The sequence below is a fragment of the Phaethon aethereus genome (assembly GCF_964289735.1).
Source record: "Phaethon aethereus genome assembly, chromosome: 1".
NCBI lineage: Eukaryota > Metazoa > Chordata > Aves > Phaethontiformes > Phaethontidae > Phaethon > Phaethon aethereus.
In genome coordinates, this window is record NC_138575.1 from 46,038,427 (window position 1) to 46,057,954 (window position 19,528).

The 19,528-nt window shown below is 35.9% G+C and overlaps 1 protein-coding gene across 5 annotated transcripts in view; it reads right to left on the bottom strand.

Annotated features, from left to right (window-relative positions):
• The window catches only part of PPFIA2 (PTPRF interacting protein alpha 2), a gene marked incomplete at its 5' end in the record, with an annotated part of 338,907 nt that overhangs the window by 22,144 nt on the left and 297,235 nt on the right, over positions 1-19,528 (bottom strand). For all 5 annotated transcript variants that reach the window (XM_082013922.1, XM_082013921.1, XM_082013920.1 and 2 more), the window contains 4 exons: positions 10,809-10,902; positions 15,748-15,902; positions 16,439-16,569; positions 17,466-17,495. In XM_082013922.1, the coding sequence (XP_081870048.1) occupies positions 10,809-10,902; positions 15,748-15,902; positions 16,439-16,569; positions 17,466-17,495 (410 nt within the window). The remainder of the gene's footprint in view (positions 1-10,808; positions 10,903-15,747; positions 15,903-16,438; positions 16,570-17,465; positions 17,496-19,528) is intronic.

The following is a 19,528-nucleotide window of genomic DNA, read 5'->3' on the forward strand; positions in this document are numbered from 1 at the left end:
AATAGCTAATGAAAAATAACAGTTATATTTTATCTATTTATTTTCTTGAAGACTATAAATGTTTTTAAAGTAGGAAATAGGAAAAAAAAAGGAAAGAGACTGAGACTTGACATTGCCATATAATGCTGATTCAATTTAAACAGAAAGGTTCCATCTGACTGAAAGGTTGCATTAATTAAAAACTGGGTCAAATCTTGTTTCAACTTTGGCACTTAAATGGCCTGGTTTTTAAATAATTTGAAATCCTCATTCTTTCTCCCTTTTGAAACTTGATACAATAGTCAGTTTGAGAACGATGGGCAAAATTCAATTTCCTTTTTTTACAAAATGTTTTGTATCCAACTTTAAGGAGTTGTCAGAAAAAATGACTGAAATACAGAAATCAAGATGCAACTAATAAATTAAAGATTTTCAATCTATAGAACAGGGAAGTATAAATTTAACAGCACCCCAGATAACACAGATTAGCAAAGCAGATTTAACAATGCTGTAATTATTCTATATAGGCTTACATTTTAAGTGTATGCAAACTGAAGGGCAGCATTCTTTCTTCTGAAGACATATATTAAGCTAAGTGAAACATGTTCAGGAATGCTTAATACAGACCCTAATAAATTAGAGTTGCTGGGAGCTACTATTAAAAAAATAATGAAATGCCTGTGAAATAAACAGACTTGAGTAATACACAGCCTTGTAATCTTGTATGTACTGTACTACATTAGCGACCCCCGGAGTTCCCAGGTTGATTAAATGTTATAAAATCTATTTTTATAAAGTCATTTCATAATCACATATGCTAAATTAATTTGGTAACCCCTGTTCTTTTTGAGTTTTTAATCCTTACACCTTTAGAAAGTTATAGCTCATACCTGCTTTGAACAGATGAAAATTTCTCCCTACATTCCCAAAATTATTCAAGCAAAAATAACATTCGTACGATAGATCAAAGAGGAGATGAAGATTTTAAATTTGATATCGGATTAACAATAACAACATAAATTAAATGAACTGGTAAAAAATAAAATAGTAAAATTATATGCACAAATGAAATATTATTGTGCTACTACACAGCATGAGGGCTCAAACAGAAAAGAAGAAAATGTGTACTCTGGATTACTAAAGTGTTTACGAGTTTGAGTCCTCTGTGATTTAATTAAACAGAATTTATGCCTTAACAGCGTTTGTTAATCTAGGCCCTCACGATTTTTTCACTGACTTAAGCTTTCAAATGTCTTTGTGATTCTGGGCTATAGACCTCCCAAAATGTGTTTATTTAAAAAAATTGACTGCAGTTATCTCCAAGTAGTCAATCCATTACATTAAGCCCTGCAAGAGCAAGTCCTGACCTTAATTTGTGAATGCTTTCAAAGTTTACCATTATTTTAAATATTTGAAAGTCTTCATCTGTGTCAGTTTTCTGCGTGGATTTGTTATATAAGAAGTTTCACAGAAAAATGAAAAGAAATAAGAGTAAAACATAGAAAATAAACATGGTGCTGAAAATGAATATGTTCAGCAGCCATGGTGTTTTAACTTACCCAGATATGCTTTTCATGAGATGGAGAGAGATGAATGGAAAAAAAGCACATAAATGTTAATGAACATATAGTAGTCCATAAAAAAAAATAAAAATCATATGATAGATAAAATAATACCACCATTACAACTTCAGAAATCTTTCTAACTGATCTTTGAATGTTTTAAAGAAGTTAAATGTTTTTGGTAAGAACAGATGCTTTTTTCAAAATGAGATTTTCATTAAAGTGATGCTGGCTACTTATTAGGTACCACTCAGCACAGCACATCTAGCATCTACAATACATATTCGTGCCAAAGATCTGTGAACACAATGAGTGTGAATAATAGACTTTCAAATCAAAGCATTTTGCCCCCTTTTTAATAATTTCATAATTATTTTTGTGTAACACCAAAAATCCTGAAAACCTGTGGATTTAAGCAAATTACTATAGAGACACAGTAAAATCGAGTGGAATACAAACCAAGGTTTACTTTTCTATGTGCACTTTACTAATATTTTCACAAAAGATCTTACAGTAATCGTAAATGACCTAGGCTTGAGTTGTTTTCTTTTAAGTATGCAGATTTCATGCACATAGATGACTAACATTCACAATGGTTATTCGTGCGTGCAGTATTTTAACTTGAGCAGTCATACTACTACTAGATTAGTAGCAATACTGGTATGAGCAAATTGCCCTCTTAGATAACCTGTTCTTGCCAATATAATTGGTAACAGTATCTGTAGGAGAAAGCAGGATGCCATCACTGATAATTAACTTTCTTCAGCATCCTTTAAGTGTCATCATAAAAAGAAAATTATATGCCTGAATGAAATTCAGACATCTCAAAAAATTGTATTTCTATTAAGAAATTATTTACCGAGATATAAAAATGCTTGGTAGATATAGCTGTAGAAAAATTTGGGGTGAAAAGCCTGTGCTCTGATTAATTAAGAAGAGGTTGCAGACATTTCAGTGAGTTCAGCATGGGGCTGGTTTTCAAGATCTTAAATTTTGTTTTCATGCATGTGAGATCAGCAGAACAGCTGGAAGAGAGAAGAGAAAGTGCGATACAGAAAAGTAGATAGAAACAAATGACGGATTTATACACAGAAGAAAGGAAAATTAAGGAAAGGAAGGTCAAAAAAGGCATGCAATATAAATAAAGGACTAGAGAATTATTCAAACAATTACCAAATCTGATGGAAATACCATTAGAATTGAATACGCATTTGTGATTTTGGGGCCAAAATCTCTAGTATGCTAATTTTCTACTGAGCTAACTGTAAAGACTGACTTGAACACCTTTGCCGGAAAAGCTTTTAATTTTGGACCTTCCAGAGTCTATTGAACCAGAAGTCCCACTTCTTACATCTTTCGCTGCATACTCCTTTGGGTATGGGTAGAGAGAAATAAACAGGGGGATTAATTGGAATGTGAGTAATTTTCTGGCAGTTTTAATGATCTGGCAGTTTGCAGTCGCTTTATGGGTAATTTATGGGACCTTCAGGACCTTCAGCCATTCCAGTCTCCCCAGTTATAGAAGCAGATGAACAAGGGACATTCCTTCACTTCCTGAGCATCTTGCCCACAGAATAATAAAATACAGCAGAAAAAAAATGGATATTTAAGTTCTGCTTTCACCTTTTCATAAGACAACCTCTTTATTACCATATTTTTGAAGGAACACAATTATTTCCCTTAGACCTATATTGAACTAAAAGATATGCAGAATTTTTTTCCTCTGCTGTGTTTTATCCGCTCTTCCCTTAAACCCTAATTCTACAGTTAATCTGACAGCACATTTGCATCTCCTGGAGAACATCGTTTAGAGAGCCATCTGCATGCATGAGGGTAGATGCTTATATTTATCCAGAAATCCCAACTTGTAACTGATAGGCCTTTATGTGCAACTAGGGCTTTGTTCTGTTTTTGTTTGATTAAAAACTTGCAACTCATTGATAAAAATATCCTTATCTTTTATGAGGAAAAGAATAATAATTAAAAAAACCTTGGCAGAGGATAAAAATATTATTTTAAAAATACAAGATTTTAAAAAATATGAGTTAGATATAGAATAAAATATGTTGCATCAATTTTTTCTTCCTCAGAATAATCTGAGTAAGGTTTAATAATCTTCTGCAAGAAAAATACCCATATTATCTTTCCATTTGTAATGCTAAAAAGGCTCCAGGTATCTAATGTAATATCAAGATACATTTTTAACATTGCAAAAGCTTTGACTGACTAACGAATTGAAAGGGTCTTCCAGTAAGTGTCAAAAATGTTTGCTAAAAGTATTAAGTTTAAAAAGTAAATTCATCTTTATGTATGTCTCAAGGATTATACACTGATCCAACCAAGAGAAAACCATGGTGGACACAGCAGACAATCCTAAATTGCATATCAGAACACTGAATACCTCTTCTTCCTCCACTAGAATAAGAAAATAGAAAATAATTGCTACTGAACACAGTATTGTTTGCTAGAAAAGGAAGAAGAACTAAAGATTAGTCTGAAAACTACTAACAACATCAGGTAGTTTCTCACACATGAGTTAGGAAGGGAAGACATTAAATGCAAAATCTGAATTTTTCTAAAGATTCAATAAATAAAAGGGAAGAAAAAGGCATCATATTCTTAAGAGCTACTGTAAAAAATAAATCATGTACTTTTAGGATATAATGGTGTTTAATAAGCATTAAGTACATGGGAACATTAGATGGATGGCGCAGAAAAAGATCTTAATTAATCTAATGGGATTCATTTTTTCAAAATGTGTGCAATTAAGAAAATCATTAGAAACAGCTATTTGCATACTGCAGAGGACAGAGATTACTTGTAGTCACAAATACACTATGTCAAATTCTAATTGCAGTTGCACACATAAAACCTAATTAAAGGGGCATTGTCTGGATTCAAAAGCAACTAAATGATAACTGCAGCATTTCAGACTCTTATTCCACAAAAAGGTCTGCCTGGACATTTTTTGAAGTAGCTCGTTGACAGGCATCTATAACTTCCATTTTCTATAGGCAAATCTAAGTCCCAATGTTCTGTTTTCTTTTATTTTTTTTATTTAAATGTGGATTATCACAACATGAGGCCTATTTTTCGTGACTTCTATCATCTCCCAATTTTTGAAGATGATAGAAGATACAGATGAAAACCAACAAAAGAAAAGGACTGACGTATTATTAGGAATTTGTCAAATTTATCAAAGTATTTTATCAACATATGTAATTCTTTTTTTTTCTAGTAGAAAGGAAGAAAAGTAAAATAATACAATGTTCCCTTCTGTTCATATGGACATTACTGCTGTTTAATACATATGTCATTGTAGTCAGCTGAGACTTAACAGCATTGCAATTCTCGCTGCAAGGTTAATTATAAGGCTATGAATACTAAGAATTTCTATTTACACCGTAATTTTACGTATGAGAATTACTTAGCTTTTGATTTTACAAGGCTTTATTCACGTATGTAAGCATATGTACATGTCCTGGCATATCAAGGCTTTTCTGCAATCCACTTGAAGGCAGGAGGCTATATCTGGCAAACAAAAACCTGTACCTGTGGAGTAAATCTGCCCAAAAGAGATTCATAGGAAAGAAGGGTTTTACTTTGATTTTTGTTGGAAAACATAAACCTCACATCTTAAGCTTGTTTTGGAAATGTGGAATTAATAGATTCTTGACCAGAGTCAAATCAAACTAAACTGAAGAAAAAAATGAAGCTAAAGCTCTGCTCTTGACTCATCCTAACTCTACCAGATGACTAGGAGTGGTAGCATTATGACACAGTGCAGTTAATTCATCGGCTATGAGGTAAGTAATGATTGCTATTTGAAGACTCATATTAATAAAGTGGGGAATTTATCAGCTTCTGGGCTGGAATCCTGTCAGTATGATCCAGGCTAGCTGACTTGCATGTGAAGTTTTTTCGTGGAGATCATTTGTTTTTGGGATTGCTGAGGAAGTGATGGCATAGGCCAATCTCAAAGTGTACTAGCAGCATGCACAAGGTCAACTCCACCTCTGTGTGGCAATCTAGGACTATGTAGCACTTGACTGTCTTGCAAACCTTGCCTTGTGTTGGTGCCTTGCACAGGATAAAATAAACATATCCTATGAAATATCAGCGATTATGACCATTACACATTCTGTGCAACATAGAAGACATACGTCTTGTCCTCCTTCATCATGCTCCCTTCTTCAGGCTGCTACTTATTTGCTGCTATTTTGCATATTGCGGTAGATCGAATCAAACATTACACTTGAAAAGGATATATATTACTGGCACTCAGAGCTATACAACACTTTGAAAGACAAAGCCAGACTCTTTAGAACTGTATATGCCACCACTGAGGCTTTTGGGTAAGGATGATTTGGCATCACTGAGCAAAACTGTGGACAAGGAGAATGCAATTGATGTTCACTGGGACAGTTATAGCAAAAAGGAAAGCAAACATGGCTCTATTTGATGACAATATTTAAAGTTTGGTTGAGTTCATAGTTAAAGAAGATTTTTAAAACGGGTTCATCATATGGTATTTTAGCGAAAAGGATAGTACGACTTTCATACAGCTTCTGTTAAGTGCCTTAATTTGCTACCTGAGATGAGGTCAGTGGGGATATGCATTTTTAAGGGGGATACAGATTGTTTGATTTTAGGCACACTGTTATCTATAGTTTTTTCTGAGTTATGAATTGTCTTGTGGGACACACGCTGATCAACTTCTGCTGTTCCAGAGGGCACTATGCCTCTATCCGAACCTTCCACGAACCTTTATGAGTTGCGATAGACATTGGATTGACCTGAAACTTCCTATGCTGGGTCCCAGCTTGGTCTATCGTGACAACCCTGGGTGAGTGCCAAGGCCAAGTTATTGTGCACAGTCATATTATTGGCGCAAACACACCCACGAAAGATGATGTTATGAACAGCTGCGATAGTCTATAGACAGTCATGGAGAAATGCTAGCTGAATTCAGAATTGAAAATTAGGTAATCCTTTTTCACAGGGAGTCTGGTAAATCACAAAAAAATGTACTAAGAGAAAAGTTCCATTCTTCATGTCAGTGATGGGTGCCTTCTGGAGAGTATACCTTAATCAAATAAAATTTATGATTTAGATTAGCGCAAAGTATTTGAATCATTAGGGGACTCGAATGTGATGGTGACATAGAGGGTATCAGTGCCATTAATAGGTATAGTCCTAAACTCTGAGTTTTCTCAAAGGTACTCATTAGGCAAACGGGCACTGAGAGTCAAACAAAAGGCAGAAGACATTATATACAAAATATAAACAGCTTTTGTATAGAACAAGTGAAGTGGAATATAAAGGCTAGTTTAAATAATAAAAATGCAGTGCATTCTTCTCTGTCACACCCCAACATCACTTATTTTCACCAAGCAATGGAATAATACTCTAATACCCCTGACATTAATTTTTTTGTTTTCTAGGAGTGCATGCTCAATTTACGAATAGTAAGACTTAAAAAGTTTTAATATCAGCTAGAGCTGTCATATTTCATGTCTGAGAGTAAACATCTATGGATGTCAGGCAACTTAAGTTCATCTTTTCACATTATTTTAGAAACATGTTGGGTCTAATTTAAAATTCTACACAGCTTCCTTAATTTCTCTTTGATGCCTTAGGAGAAAGACTTGTTCCTAATAAATATACTGTAATAACCAAGTGTTGGATAAATAGTCTTGTTTGAGGTTTATAAATGTCTAGTGTATTATTGAGACAAACTGTTAATTACATTTTAATGATGCCTAAGTAGTCAATTGAAACTGAAAGAAATTTTTACATCTAAATAGCATGTTCTAAGCAAGAGGCAGGAAAACTTAGAAATTTAGGTTAATGACACCATAATCACCAGAGAGACAATTGGTCTCCAGATTATCATATTCTCTCATGAAACTTTTCAGAGTGAAATGTAGTATTCAGAAATCTATTCTATGCATGTAAATTGTGCTAAAATATTATGACACGCTGCATTGTGTTTGTAACTCCACAAGGCCAGAGCAGGGTCAATGCACATGCTTGCTACTCAGGCAGCAGGTGGCCAGGACACCTGGTGGACCATTAGTACCTACTGGCTGCAGCAGCTGACAATTTGAAACATCATACTACTTCATCCCTGGGGTAGGGGCATCCTTGCTGAATTACTGATGAAGTTGAATATACTAAAAGATGCAAAATTAGAAATTTAGCATTTCCAGGTAAATGAAATGAAAACTTAAGATATTAATTCAACTGAAAGAAATATCATGGATAACATTTTAGCAGGATCCCTCCTTTTATAATAACTTCTATCCAATTTTAATTTACTAACTCAAAGCTAATTGCAAACTCTGGTGAAGCTCATCAGTACTGCTCACAGTACTCATGTGTTGATCACAGTGAGGAATCAGACCTCTGGTTTCATGTCAAGGGGAGAATCCTTGCTTTCCTGTACCAGGACTACCGTTGAACTGAAAGAGAAGTTTGCTGAGCTGTTACCAGGACTGAAGCTGTTTCCCTTGATTTATGTGTGTAAGACAGAAACACAAATTCAGTATGTGATATAATCCCTGTTTTACAGAAAAGGGAATTGGCTCTGGGATCATAGGCTTGAGGTTTTTTGTTTGTTTGTTTGTTTGTTTGTTAAGGAAGCAACAAAGCCAACGTAAGTAAAGCTTTCCCAGACCTGAAGTGTAATACAAAGGACTGCTTCCCTGCTTTAGCCTATCCTTTAACTAACCTTTTGGTGGGCCTGGTTCTCTTGGGGTTTTATGTCCTAATCTAAACTAGCCATAGAAATTCTTACAAGGTGAAGTGCTCTGCTCGCTCTGTTCCAGCGACTGGGCTCACTGTCTCTGCAGAGTTTGTAGGGCAGTTTTGTTTAGCGGGAAAAAGGAATCAAATGCTGGACTGAAATCTGTCATGACTACATCATGAGAGAGCAAATGATTCTCAGACTTCTCTTAGTACCTCTTATAAAGACCTCATACACATTACTATCATCCTTAATGTTACGCAGCATACTATTCTCATTTGCATTACCCAGACTTGCAGCTACTGTATGTATGTGAAGGCTCTACTTCCAGAAGGAGTTATGAGTTGTTGAGTCTTGGCAAAAAGGAGTCTGACCTACTGAGACAAACTTTTCATTTAAATGACTTTCTGGATTCTTTCAACTTAATACTTTCCGAGGTAAGATATGCAAATACATGACTGCATTTTTTACAGGAAAATGTTAATTCTCTTACACCCTATTAATAGCTTGGCGCCCTAATGACTATCATAATTCAGTAGAATCTCATGGATATCTCTAACACAAAATGTTACTTTTTCCCATATTACAGTTCCTCTACAACTATATAATATATATAAAAACTAGCAATTTATGTTAACCTTTCTCTGACAGTAAATTAAGAGGAATCTTATAAGCAGTTGTAAAGATTCCAAAGTGAGAAACTACAAAGACAGACAAATCTAAAGGAACAGGGGAAAAATTAAAGATCTTCATGACATAGGTATGTAACATATACTTAGGATAAATAGTATACAGTTCAGACTAGATGAATAGTCATAGTCATGAAGGAAAGATTTCTTTCCTTCCAGCAGAGAAAATTTTGTTTGTATCTAATCCATAAAGAACCAAGGACAGACAGACACAGGAGAAAAAAAGGAAAGACTTGAAAAGCAGAAAGCATGGAAAAGTCTAATTGTGTGAGATTAGGCAGAAGTCTAATAACAGATTACCTGTGCACCTACTATTACCAGACCCAAAACTTGGTAGGTACTCTCATATATGAAGTAGTTATGTCATGTTTGCAGTACTATGTGTCAAGTCTTACATTATTTTATCCAGTCTAAAGAACTAACATATGAGAAAGTGAACAAAGTGAACACATTCGTCTTTTCAAAGTGATTTCAATACTGTGATACCTTCAGTCCTCAGAGCTGGAAGATAAATAGGACTGCAAGAACCAGGCTTATTGAAAATTCAATTATATTCTTTATGAATGGTAATAATGGTCTCAAAGATGCTTTCTAGATTTAGTAAAAAAGTGTAGTAATATACTCTTTACATCCATATATTTCTAAATGACTAATGAGTGATAAAAATGTACGGATAAGAAATACAGGGACAAGACTCATCAACTGCAATATCCCTGTGAATGTGTTTCTTTTGAGTTTCTTAATTGAGTTTAAAACATTTCTCCTCTCTCAGCTAGCACAATGACTGCTTCTCTATCTTAATTGCTAAATTGAGGCTGATTTAAATGGAACACTTACATTTGTACATTACCTGCATGTGTACATTTAAATTTATATTTCAACAGGAGCTTGATATGAAAGTAGTGATTAAAAATGTTCTACATATAAATTTTAAAAGAAGCTGAAACATTATCCCTAGATTCCTTGTATTAGAATTGCAAATTCTCTTGAAACTTTGCAAAGGAACATTGAAAGACTGAAAGGAACCTGAAAACCCTGCAAATTTAAAAAATGAAGCTTTCAGAATCCATTTAATAGCACTAAAGTTAATAGTTATGGATGAAAAATAAACCTGTTTGTTTACAGAATGAATTTGCAAAGTCATTTTTAAGTACCGTCTTTTTTCTCTGACACCCTCTAATTACACTGGAACTGTGATGCTGCCAAGAGGTTTCTTTTGTGTTTGTAGCTTTATTTTAATAGTTCTCCATAGCTCCTAGCAGCTGCTATGAGTCAGTGTACTGGTTTTACAAGGAGGTGCACCAAAGACAGCATTAAATTATTATATAATTTATGCAAACAAAAAGCTAGGTTGCCATTTGCTGACAGGCAAAAAGAAAGTGAACCTGCTAGGATTTACAGGGAGCCTTCTATACTTCTATAGACAGAAATAATCATGTCTTCAATAGATAATACAAAAAATCTTTTTTTCCCTTCTGAAAAAATCTATGTATGAGTCATTAAATGCCTGCCTATTTTTTAAGAATTGCATGGAAGGCAAAAGGCACAGAAGTCAAGAGACATGGAATTAATGACAATGTGAAATAGAAAATGTCTCTTTCTCATAAACCTATGTTCTTTCACAAATGAAACAATATTATACAATTGACAGTCCCTAAATATTTTTCCCTGTGTTTTATAATCAGCTTTAAAAACTTTTACACTGGAAAAAACCACGCTAGGTGCTAAACTGGCATAGTAGGTGATCTTGCTTTTCATTACATGTCTACGTAAAACCAGGACAAAACCTGACATTTGAATCAAGTTTGAGCCAATGAAAAAGGTACTCACTTTTTCTTTAGTCTTCGGTCCTTTTCTGCTTGGGTTCCAAGTTTGCCTAATCCCAGAGATTCCTGAGCTGCTGCCTCTGTTTCCATGTAACCTCCTGGAAAACAAAACAAAACAAACCCCACCATATTTTCCCATAGCTCTTTTCCAGTTGTTCCCCCCCCTCAACCTTTCAAATCCCCTCCCACCTCCACCATCATCTATGTTAGTTTCCTTAAGCCATGACATCTGGTGTTTGTGGAGAACATCTATCACCTATAGAAGTAAATTCTGGCAAGCGTTTACTACATGGAAAAGAGTAGAAGTAGAGGGAAAAACTGTTTCCTCCTCCTTGTGTTTAGCAGAAATGTATGACAGGAGCACCCTGATCTCCTTTGCCTGTTTTTCTTTGTCTCTTAAGGCTCAGCCTCATGGTCCTAAGTAAGCAATGTCCTCACCATTTTTTAATCTTAGTTGGGAAATGTATAAATGAAAGTGCCTTCTCAAGAACCGTCTCATTATTATTGACATAATACAGCATCACTTAATGTCGTAATACTAAAGTCTTCATTTTGCTCTCAGAGTCTTAGAGTCTTTAATGTTGTTATCCCTGCAAACTCCCAAGCCAGAGATGACACAAAGAATCTGTCAGAGAAGTAAAGTCTTCTAGGTCTCCCTGGAGGAGTCTTGTAGGCACCTAATTCCTGTCAAAGTCATGGGAACTTGAATAACTTGCATAGAGTGACAAGGGGAGTTTGCAGTAAGCAAGGACACCTGGACCAAAATAAAATTGTCTTATAAACTAAGGATAGGACTGGTATTGTATGATCCATGCTGATCACACAGTATGTCCACTAACGTGACTTTCCTAGCGCAGAAATGGAAAGATGCTCTGACTTTTTTATCACTGCCTGGATTCAAGGAAGAAGGGACTTCATGGAGCTGTCAGTACAGTCTCCTGGCTTTACGCCGTCCTTTCATTTGCACGTGTATGTGTGCAGGCAGAGGGGCTGCAGCAATTCTTTGAAGGCTGCTTTCCTCCTGTGCTGCTATTCAGAAGGTGCGTAACTGGCACAGGAAGACAGACAACAGTACGGTAAATCTTGGTGCTTGACTCCATTAGGCAATGGCAACTTCTTATTTCCCAGCTAAAGAAGAGTGAACAATTGTAGAGTGGACATTGGCATAATTAAGAAAGCACAGTATAAATTAAAAGATTTCTATTCTGATTCATTGATTTTAACCATAAAATAATGCATAAATGTTATATACAGTGAAATAGCATCACAGCCTTTTACAAGTCACATTTACATGCACCTCAGTCAAGTGAGAACAAAACCTACTGCTGTATCATGTTTATGACGTTAACTTAGAAAAGCCTGGTTTTAAGCTGTCCTTTCAAAAGAGAGGTAGTTTTAACACTCCTGCTTGTCTAGACAGAATTTTTCTTTATTTAAGAGGACATGACTTTTGCAAGTCTCATGATGAAAACGATGCCTCCAATCACCAATGCAGAAAACATGAACATATACTTTGCTTTACTTCATCTGCCTTTCAAAGTTTTACAGAATATCTCATTAAATGTTTATTGCTGACTCTAAAGTAAGTTTTTAATTTAGCAAACTGCTGCATCAATATATTACAACCGTCCAAGAAAGCAGCTCACACTATGTTGGAAGCAGTATGAGTGCAGTGAAGTGAGGGTTTATCACAGATCGGAAAGTATCCTTGGCATAATGGACTTCACCATAAGACAAGCACATCTGGCCCCTTGAGCAACCCAGGGTACATCATATCGGTTGTGGTGATTGTGCCTGTCAGTATCTTAGATGTGCAGGTGGCCACGATAAATGTTTCCTCACAAGCTGACCTTTGCGTACACCGCACAGATCAGCTTGCCTTGGCAGGGCTAAAATCCCTGCAATGTATTGCTTGTTTTAGGGATTAGAATATTCAAAATGTAACGAGGGAAGAATATTTAAGTGTCTAGTGTGGTATTTCCCAAGTGAGAGAAGACTGGATAAGTTTAAAAACAAACAAATAAATACATTAAAAAAAAAAAAAGAAACAAAAGGCACTCGTGCTCCATCTAACATCCCTTTTCCCTTCTCCAATAATTAAAAGAAATCTTGAAGAATCTAGAAATCTTCAATCTTGATGCTAAGAAAGATCTCCTAAGGCATGAATTTGCCTTTGAACAAGAACGCAAATGGTTTTAGCAGAGATGGTAAAAGTAGCAAATTCTAAAATAACAAAACTCTGGCAAGTTTAGCAGTTGAAAACTAAAAATTTCAGAGTTTTTCAGGGAACGCAGAGCAAGGAAATCTTTTGGGTGATAGCCTGGCTCTGTTGAAGTTAGCGATAAAACTTTGGAGGTTCCAATATTGCTTCTTAAATACCAGTATATATTATATGTGATTTTAGAGATATTATAGAATTAGTTACAGAAGTATTATGTGTACTTACGGCGTATACCATCACTGGGATCCCTAATATCCTCTGCACTGACATGAACTTTTAAAGTGCTCCTTTAAGTGTAATTGTGTTCATGTGCAAATATGCATATAAGTAAAAAAAAATATTTCTGAGGCTCAAAATTACATTTTGTTACCTTTTTAGTATTTGATGAGCTATTGAAGAAAGGTATTTTCCTTATTGAAAAATATAAGAAGTATGTATCTATATCAAATTAGACGTTTAATTTAAGCACAGAATTAAATGAGATTCTTTTTATTTTATATTTTGATTTTATATTATAATTATTATATAACAGATAATAATATAAATATTATTATAAATTTAGTTTATGAAAATTTAGGTTATGAAAACCATACAAATATACTGCAGTGCAGTAGTGATAGGACTTACTACCTGGATTTCTATGATATAGCATCTTACTCTAAATAGATCTATTAATTATATAGCTGCACAGATAGTGTACCTGTCATGGAATTGATTCAAGTATTACCATGATTGTTATTTAATTTTTTTGTTTGTTTTTTTTGTCTTTAAAGTACTGCCATTGAATAGAAACTGCCACTCAATATTTGTTTTTCTTTTGGGATCTTAAAAATTAAGATAAAAAAACTACTCTAAAATTCAACTGCTCAGTGTCCTTTCAACTTCTAAAAATATTTTGCTCTTACTTTTTCGTCAGTTAACAGTCCTACTGTTAATTTTATACATGCTTGTAAACCTAGTTTGCTTAATTAAAATGTGCATTATAGTGAAATATTTGCTCTTGAGCTAAAGCATAGAAGACAAAAAAATTTAATTTAATTGCAAATCTTCACTAATATCTTTTTGCAATTTCATGAGCTAGTGTTGGGAATTACAAGTAGACTTTATCCAATTATATATATGTCTTATTAATCATTGTAGGTATTATTAAGAAATTAATGTATTGCCAGATTACATTGCTCCTGAGATAATCTTTAATGTCGTTTTGTTTTTGTTCCACATTGCAAGGAACTGCAGGGAAGACCAACACATTTATTCCATCTGTGTCCTCTATGTGTCTGATTTACTGTGAAATCATAGATTATTATGCATAATCCATCATATCAATAAAATTGTTTTTATGGAATGTAATGTGAATTAATAACAGTATAAAGTTATAATATTCTCCATCAGTGCAGACAGTAACATGCAGGTGTGTTTGAGAGACTCATTTCAGAAATTCTGAAATACAATAAACTATCAAAAAGATTTAATAAATCTGTTTTATTCTTCCTGTAGTGAGAAAAAAGAGAATTTAAATTGCGATTAGAAATTAGTTATTTTTTTTCAAGAACACAGGATTCTCACAGGCAGAGAAGAGAAAGGTTGGAGTATAAATGGAAAATGCTCAGTTATTTGATTTTACTCTGATACTCTGACCTTAATATTACCTTATTTTATTCTGTATGATTTTAGTGATGGGTTTGTTAGTTGTGGTAAGGACATGTTTTAATATGAGCTTATGTTTTTTAGTTTCAGGCTTACATATTGCTTAAGTGTTTACAGTTCCTGCAAACCCTTAAAATTCTTTTACAGGCATTATGTGGTCACCATGGCAGTAAAAACTTGGTGCCTCACAAATTCGTACTATGTGATATCTTCGTGACTAGGAAAGAGCTAGTATTTCTATTTTACTGACACATCTATACCGGTTTGATGCCTAGGCTGGCATGTGTATATATGCTAATCTCAATCTAGCTAAATCAGATAGCATAGCAGTATAGACTGCAGATAAGGATGTATTTGCCCATGTGGCCATGCAGACTATGAGCCTTTGCTGAAGACTCTCACTTCACCTTCCATTGCTTATGCTACCTAAGGCAGTTAAATAAAGTCATGACTGACCTTTTTTTTTTTTCCTTTTTTTGCATGTGATACAGACATATCCTATGGAATATCACAAAGGAAAATTTTTACCAGGAGTGAATTAGAATAAGGTCTTGGCAAGGGAAAAGGGCAGAATAAATAGGAAGAAAACAAAGCATTGCCGTGAGCAGCGTAACTAATCGAGAGTATGGCGAGGACATTCAGAGATAGGCACTAGCAGACATCTACTGACATACTGAAATCTGAAAAGCAAGTGCACTTACTTGCAAGGACCTTCCATCTCTCATAGTTACACCTCTTATAGTGGTTTATTACTTACTACTTTCTCACCTCCTCTTTATTTTGGTTATTTGAGAATACACTGTTAGCACTTTCACCCTAATTCAAGAGACTACTGAAGCAGTAGGTTCAGTGAAGAGGATGACTCTCGTAATTTGTGCCAGAAGTCCTTTCAGTTTCGTAACAGTCATAGCAAACTCCTGACAAATGTAATTGCTGATAACAATGAAGTTTAATGAAAAAGTTCTGCCAGACAAAAGAGAAAAATAAGCAAATTGGAAACTGAAAAGAAGCAAAATTACAAAGGGAAAAATGACTGTGAAATGGTGATGTTGGCTTGTTACCACTAATTCCTTACTGAGCTGTCCAAGTCGAGCCTTCTCTTTTTTACCGAACAAACGTCCTATTGAAGACTTGATTCCTTTCTTCTTGGGAGCTTTGTGCAGGGAGTCCTGGCTGCTATTGACACTGCCAAGACCAATGCTTTCTGGCTCCAATGAAGCAGGCAAACTACTACAAAATGATAATAAATAAATGGAATAGATAACATGTCAACATTTGCAGGTAATTTTTTACTTTCTTCTGAGCAGCTCTGCAAACAAATTAATTGGTTACACTTCAGTAACGGTCTCCCAACAAGTGAAATGATCACATCTTCTTTAAATGATTTAGCAACATGTAGAGCAATACAACATCACATTTTCTCCATCAGGCTGACTGGATCTTATTAAAAAAAAAGGCTGAAAATAAATATTTTTAATTTGCTAAGAACAATTGATGAAAAATATAGGAATCAGCCTACTGTTTGTCTTTCTAGGATTTGCAGTATCACTACTCCTAGTAGTGATCAAAACTGTACCTCAAAACAGAAATATCCAGCATGTATTTTAACACTGACAAATGTTCTCAGGGTCATGCAAGAGACAAAGGGTAAGGCTTTCTCTCTCATGGCAGAGGAAACATTGCCAAGAAGAAACAGGAAGAAATCAGTTCATTTTGGAATAGATAAGCAACAACATGATTTGAAAAGAATGTTACAAACGTCTTACCTTCTGGCATCATTGTGGTATGAAGAAGGAAGGGTATGAGTCATTCTGATAGCTCTGGGTGTTGGAGGAGGAGAAGTTTCACATTTGATTGTGGCTTTATCTTCACGCCCATCTTCTTCAACTACTGCGATCTAGGGAAGAGAGACTCTGTTGAGAGCAGATTAGCTTTTTAAGAAAGTTTCATCATATGCTGCATGAATTTGTCAAGTGAACTGAAGCACGTAAGGTTTCAAGTGCAAGTTTTTGAGCAAATTGTAAGGATTCTTATTTTTGAAAGAGGCTATTGGGAAAGAGCAATTGCCTAAATACGGCAGCTTAAACAATGCATTTGAAAGAAAAGAGATTATACTTTGAGAAAAAATTAATTCCTTTTATGCCAAACAGGTTGATCCAGTAAAGGTCTAAACATGAAAATAACCTTAGACATGAGTGGGTCTCTTGCATTAAATGGGATTATTCAAGTAAAAATTTCTCAGGGATGTAAGGGAGAGGGTAAATACAGACATAAACAGGACCACTTTCTCCACAGCTTGGTAACAGAATGGTTAGAACACTTGAAAATAAGCATGAACAAAAAGGAATTTTGTCACAGCATCTAATGATTTATCTTAAATACCATCTCCTCTCATGTGAAGATAAATCCCATATTCACTGCCAATTGTGTAAACAACTTTATAATGCTCCAGAAGATTTCAAGTAATCTGACTGTGGTTCCTCCAGCAAGAAGAATGACCAAAATACATTCGAAGGTGTATTCTTTTGTGTCCACACTTTTTTTTAAACTGTGTTCCTTTAAGTTTGTGCTGTAGAGGCTACTACTCCAAGGTATCACTGTTGGGCCTCGATTCTGTGGCTTAGCTGTGACCTGTCCAAGCCTTTCCTGGTAGGATTAAAATTATTATGTTCAGGACTTGAAAGAAAAGGAGCACAGGGGATGCAGTGGCTGGCAAGGAACACGATTATCTGAATAGCAGAGGAATATGATAAATGTGCTCTCTGAAACTGAAAAAAACCCCCAGTATCATACCTTTCTCCGATGTTTCCTTAGGTCGCTTGGCTTAGATTGGTAACAAAGGCAGCAACAACAAAAAAAGAATGATTAATAAATCTTATTTGAGCACAAAAAAATGCCACATATTTGTTTGTCTCACATTCAGAAGTGGGAAGCAGAGATTCCATTAATTTAATACTATACATATTATATAGTAAATGTACACTTGGTGTTATAACATAAGATAACCCCTGACAAATATGCCACTCTGGGAAAGCAGCTATTTTTTCTAAAGTTACAATCTCCTTAAACTTCATAAACTTAACAAAGAATAGGATATTGCAAGCTTGTAGTAGCACTTTTTATTTAGGAGTTTTCATATAAATCCTTCCACTACCCCCAACACAGAGTTTTTTTTTTTTAGTTTTATCTAATATTGCAAGTGTATTGGTGTCTCACCAAGTAGGAACATAAAATATCATCAACAAATACCATGTCTGAAAAAGGGGTCTTCATCTCCAGTTATCCCATATTAAAGTGACTGGCATTTCAGTCAAGAGATACAAATTCACACACCTTCTGTACTGCAGCATTATTTGGCAGTAGAAGGCTGCTAGAATGTGCCTTGTTCAACCCCCTTTTAATTTTTATTTTTGGTAGATGTCTCATTCGTTCAAGTAAAGCTGAAAATACTCTACAGAATTTATTTACTGCATGGACCTGGGCGGTGGAAATTCACACAGTACTGCTTCTCCAGCCAACCGCTACAAGATCATTTGGCAATTTGGGCCCTAGAGACCAGACCTCTAACAGAACTCTTACCATCTCAAAGTTTCCATTTAGAGAATGTCTGATAGCCTGCTGTGTCTGTCCCCAGCCAGTGAGGAGGAGATAGTCAGCCCTGAACTCCTGCTGAAACAGTGCAGGGCAGGAGTGTCCCGAAATGGTTGATGAGGGTGAGCAAAGTTGTGGGCTGTGCTGCTGAGCACGCAGTGGGATGCTACTTCTACAGCTTATATGTCAAGAGTTCAGCTGCAACTCATACGGATATATCCACCTGAGCTTTAGCACAGCTAGAGCTGGCTGCTAGTGAGGCCATGGCAACCTGAAGGCTATGCTGTCATTTTGCATTTGAATCTGATGAGCCTACTGACCCAAAGCTACTGTGTCCAAATCAAGGCAACCAGGCAGCGCAGGTGTCTGCTGGAAGGTCAGTAGCCAGGTTGCTTAGTTTAAACAGCTGGTGAAATGGAGCCAAACTGCATATTCGGGAAGGTGCTGCTTTGGTGAAGTCGGTGGCACCACAGCAGCCTGCACACCCACCACCTCCACAATGGTCTGCACCACCAACATTTTCGTTTCTGCTGCAGCAAGTGGGAACCACGGGCAGCAAAGAATCGATGCCACAGTCTGCCACAGCTGCCAGTCCTGACCTCCTCTCTGCTGCCTTCAGTTCCCACGAAGGCAGCAAACACCACCCTAAACTGGGAGGGGTAGAGGTGGGTACAAGTAGTTGTCAGCTCCCAGGATAAGGGAGTACTCAGCTAGATGGTGGTAGACAAACGTCCCTACTCCCAGCTGAGCAGAATGAACAGCTAGGCTCCACTCCCAGCTGTTCTTAGCAACCTTCTCTGCTTGGAGATTTAATTTCTGCTTTCTGATTGAGATTCAAGGCTCATTTCCCCTCTGCTGAGAGGCTCCACGGGGAACCAGTGCTGCTGATTCTCAGGAATGGACCACAAGGGGACATTGGTGACATTACGATTATCAGAGAAATAGCAAATAAAAAAACGGTGTTACACATATCCTATTCTCCTCCCTCTGTGTAGAGATCAGCAGAGTCGGCTGCTTTGATTCTCTCATAGTGCTTGAAGGGATGAATCCACCCAGGCTCCAAACTGGTTTGTAGCCCACACTGACCACTGAACCCTGTGTCTGCACTCTTATCAATACCAGAGTTGTACACCTTGAATATGTCGACACGTACTACCTTCACTTACTTGACTGTTGCACTATATCTTTTTGTCCAGGACCAAAATTAAATTTTTTGCAAACCCCTTTTCAAATCAAACCAGGCATTTCAGAATATGTCCTCAAAG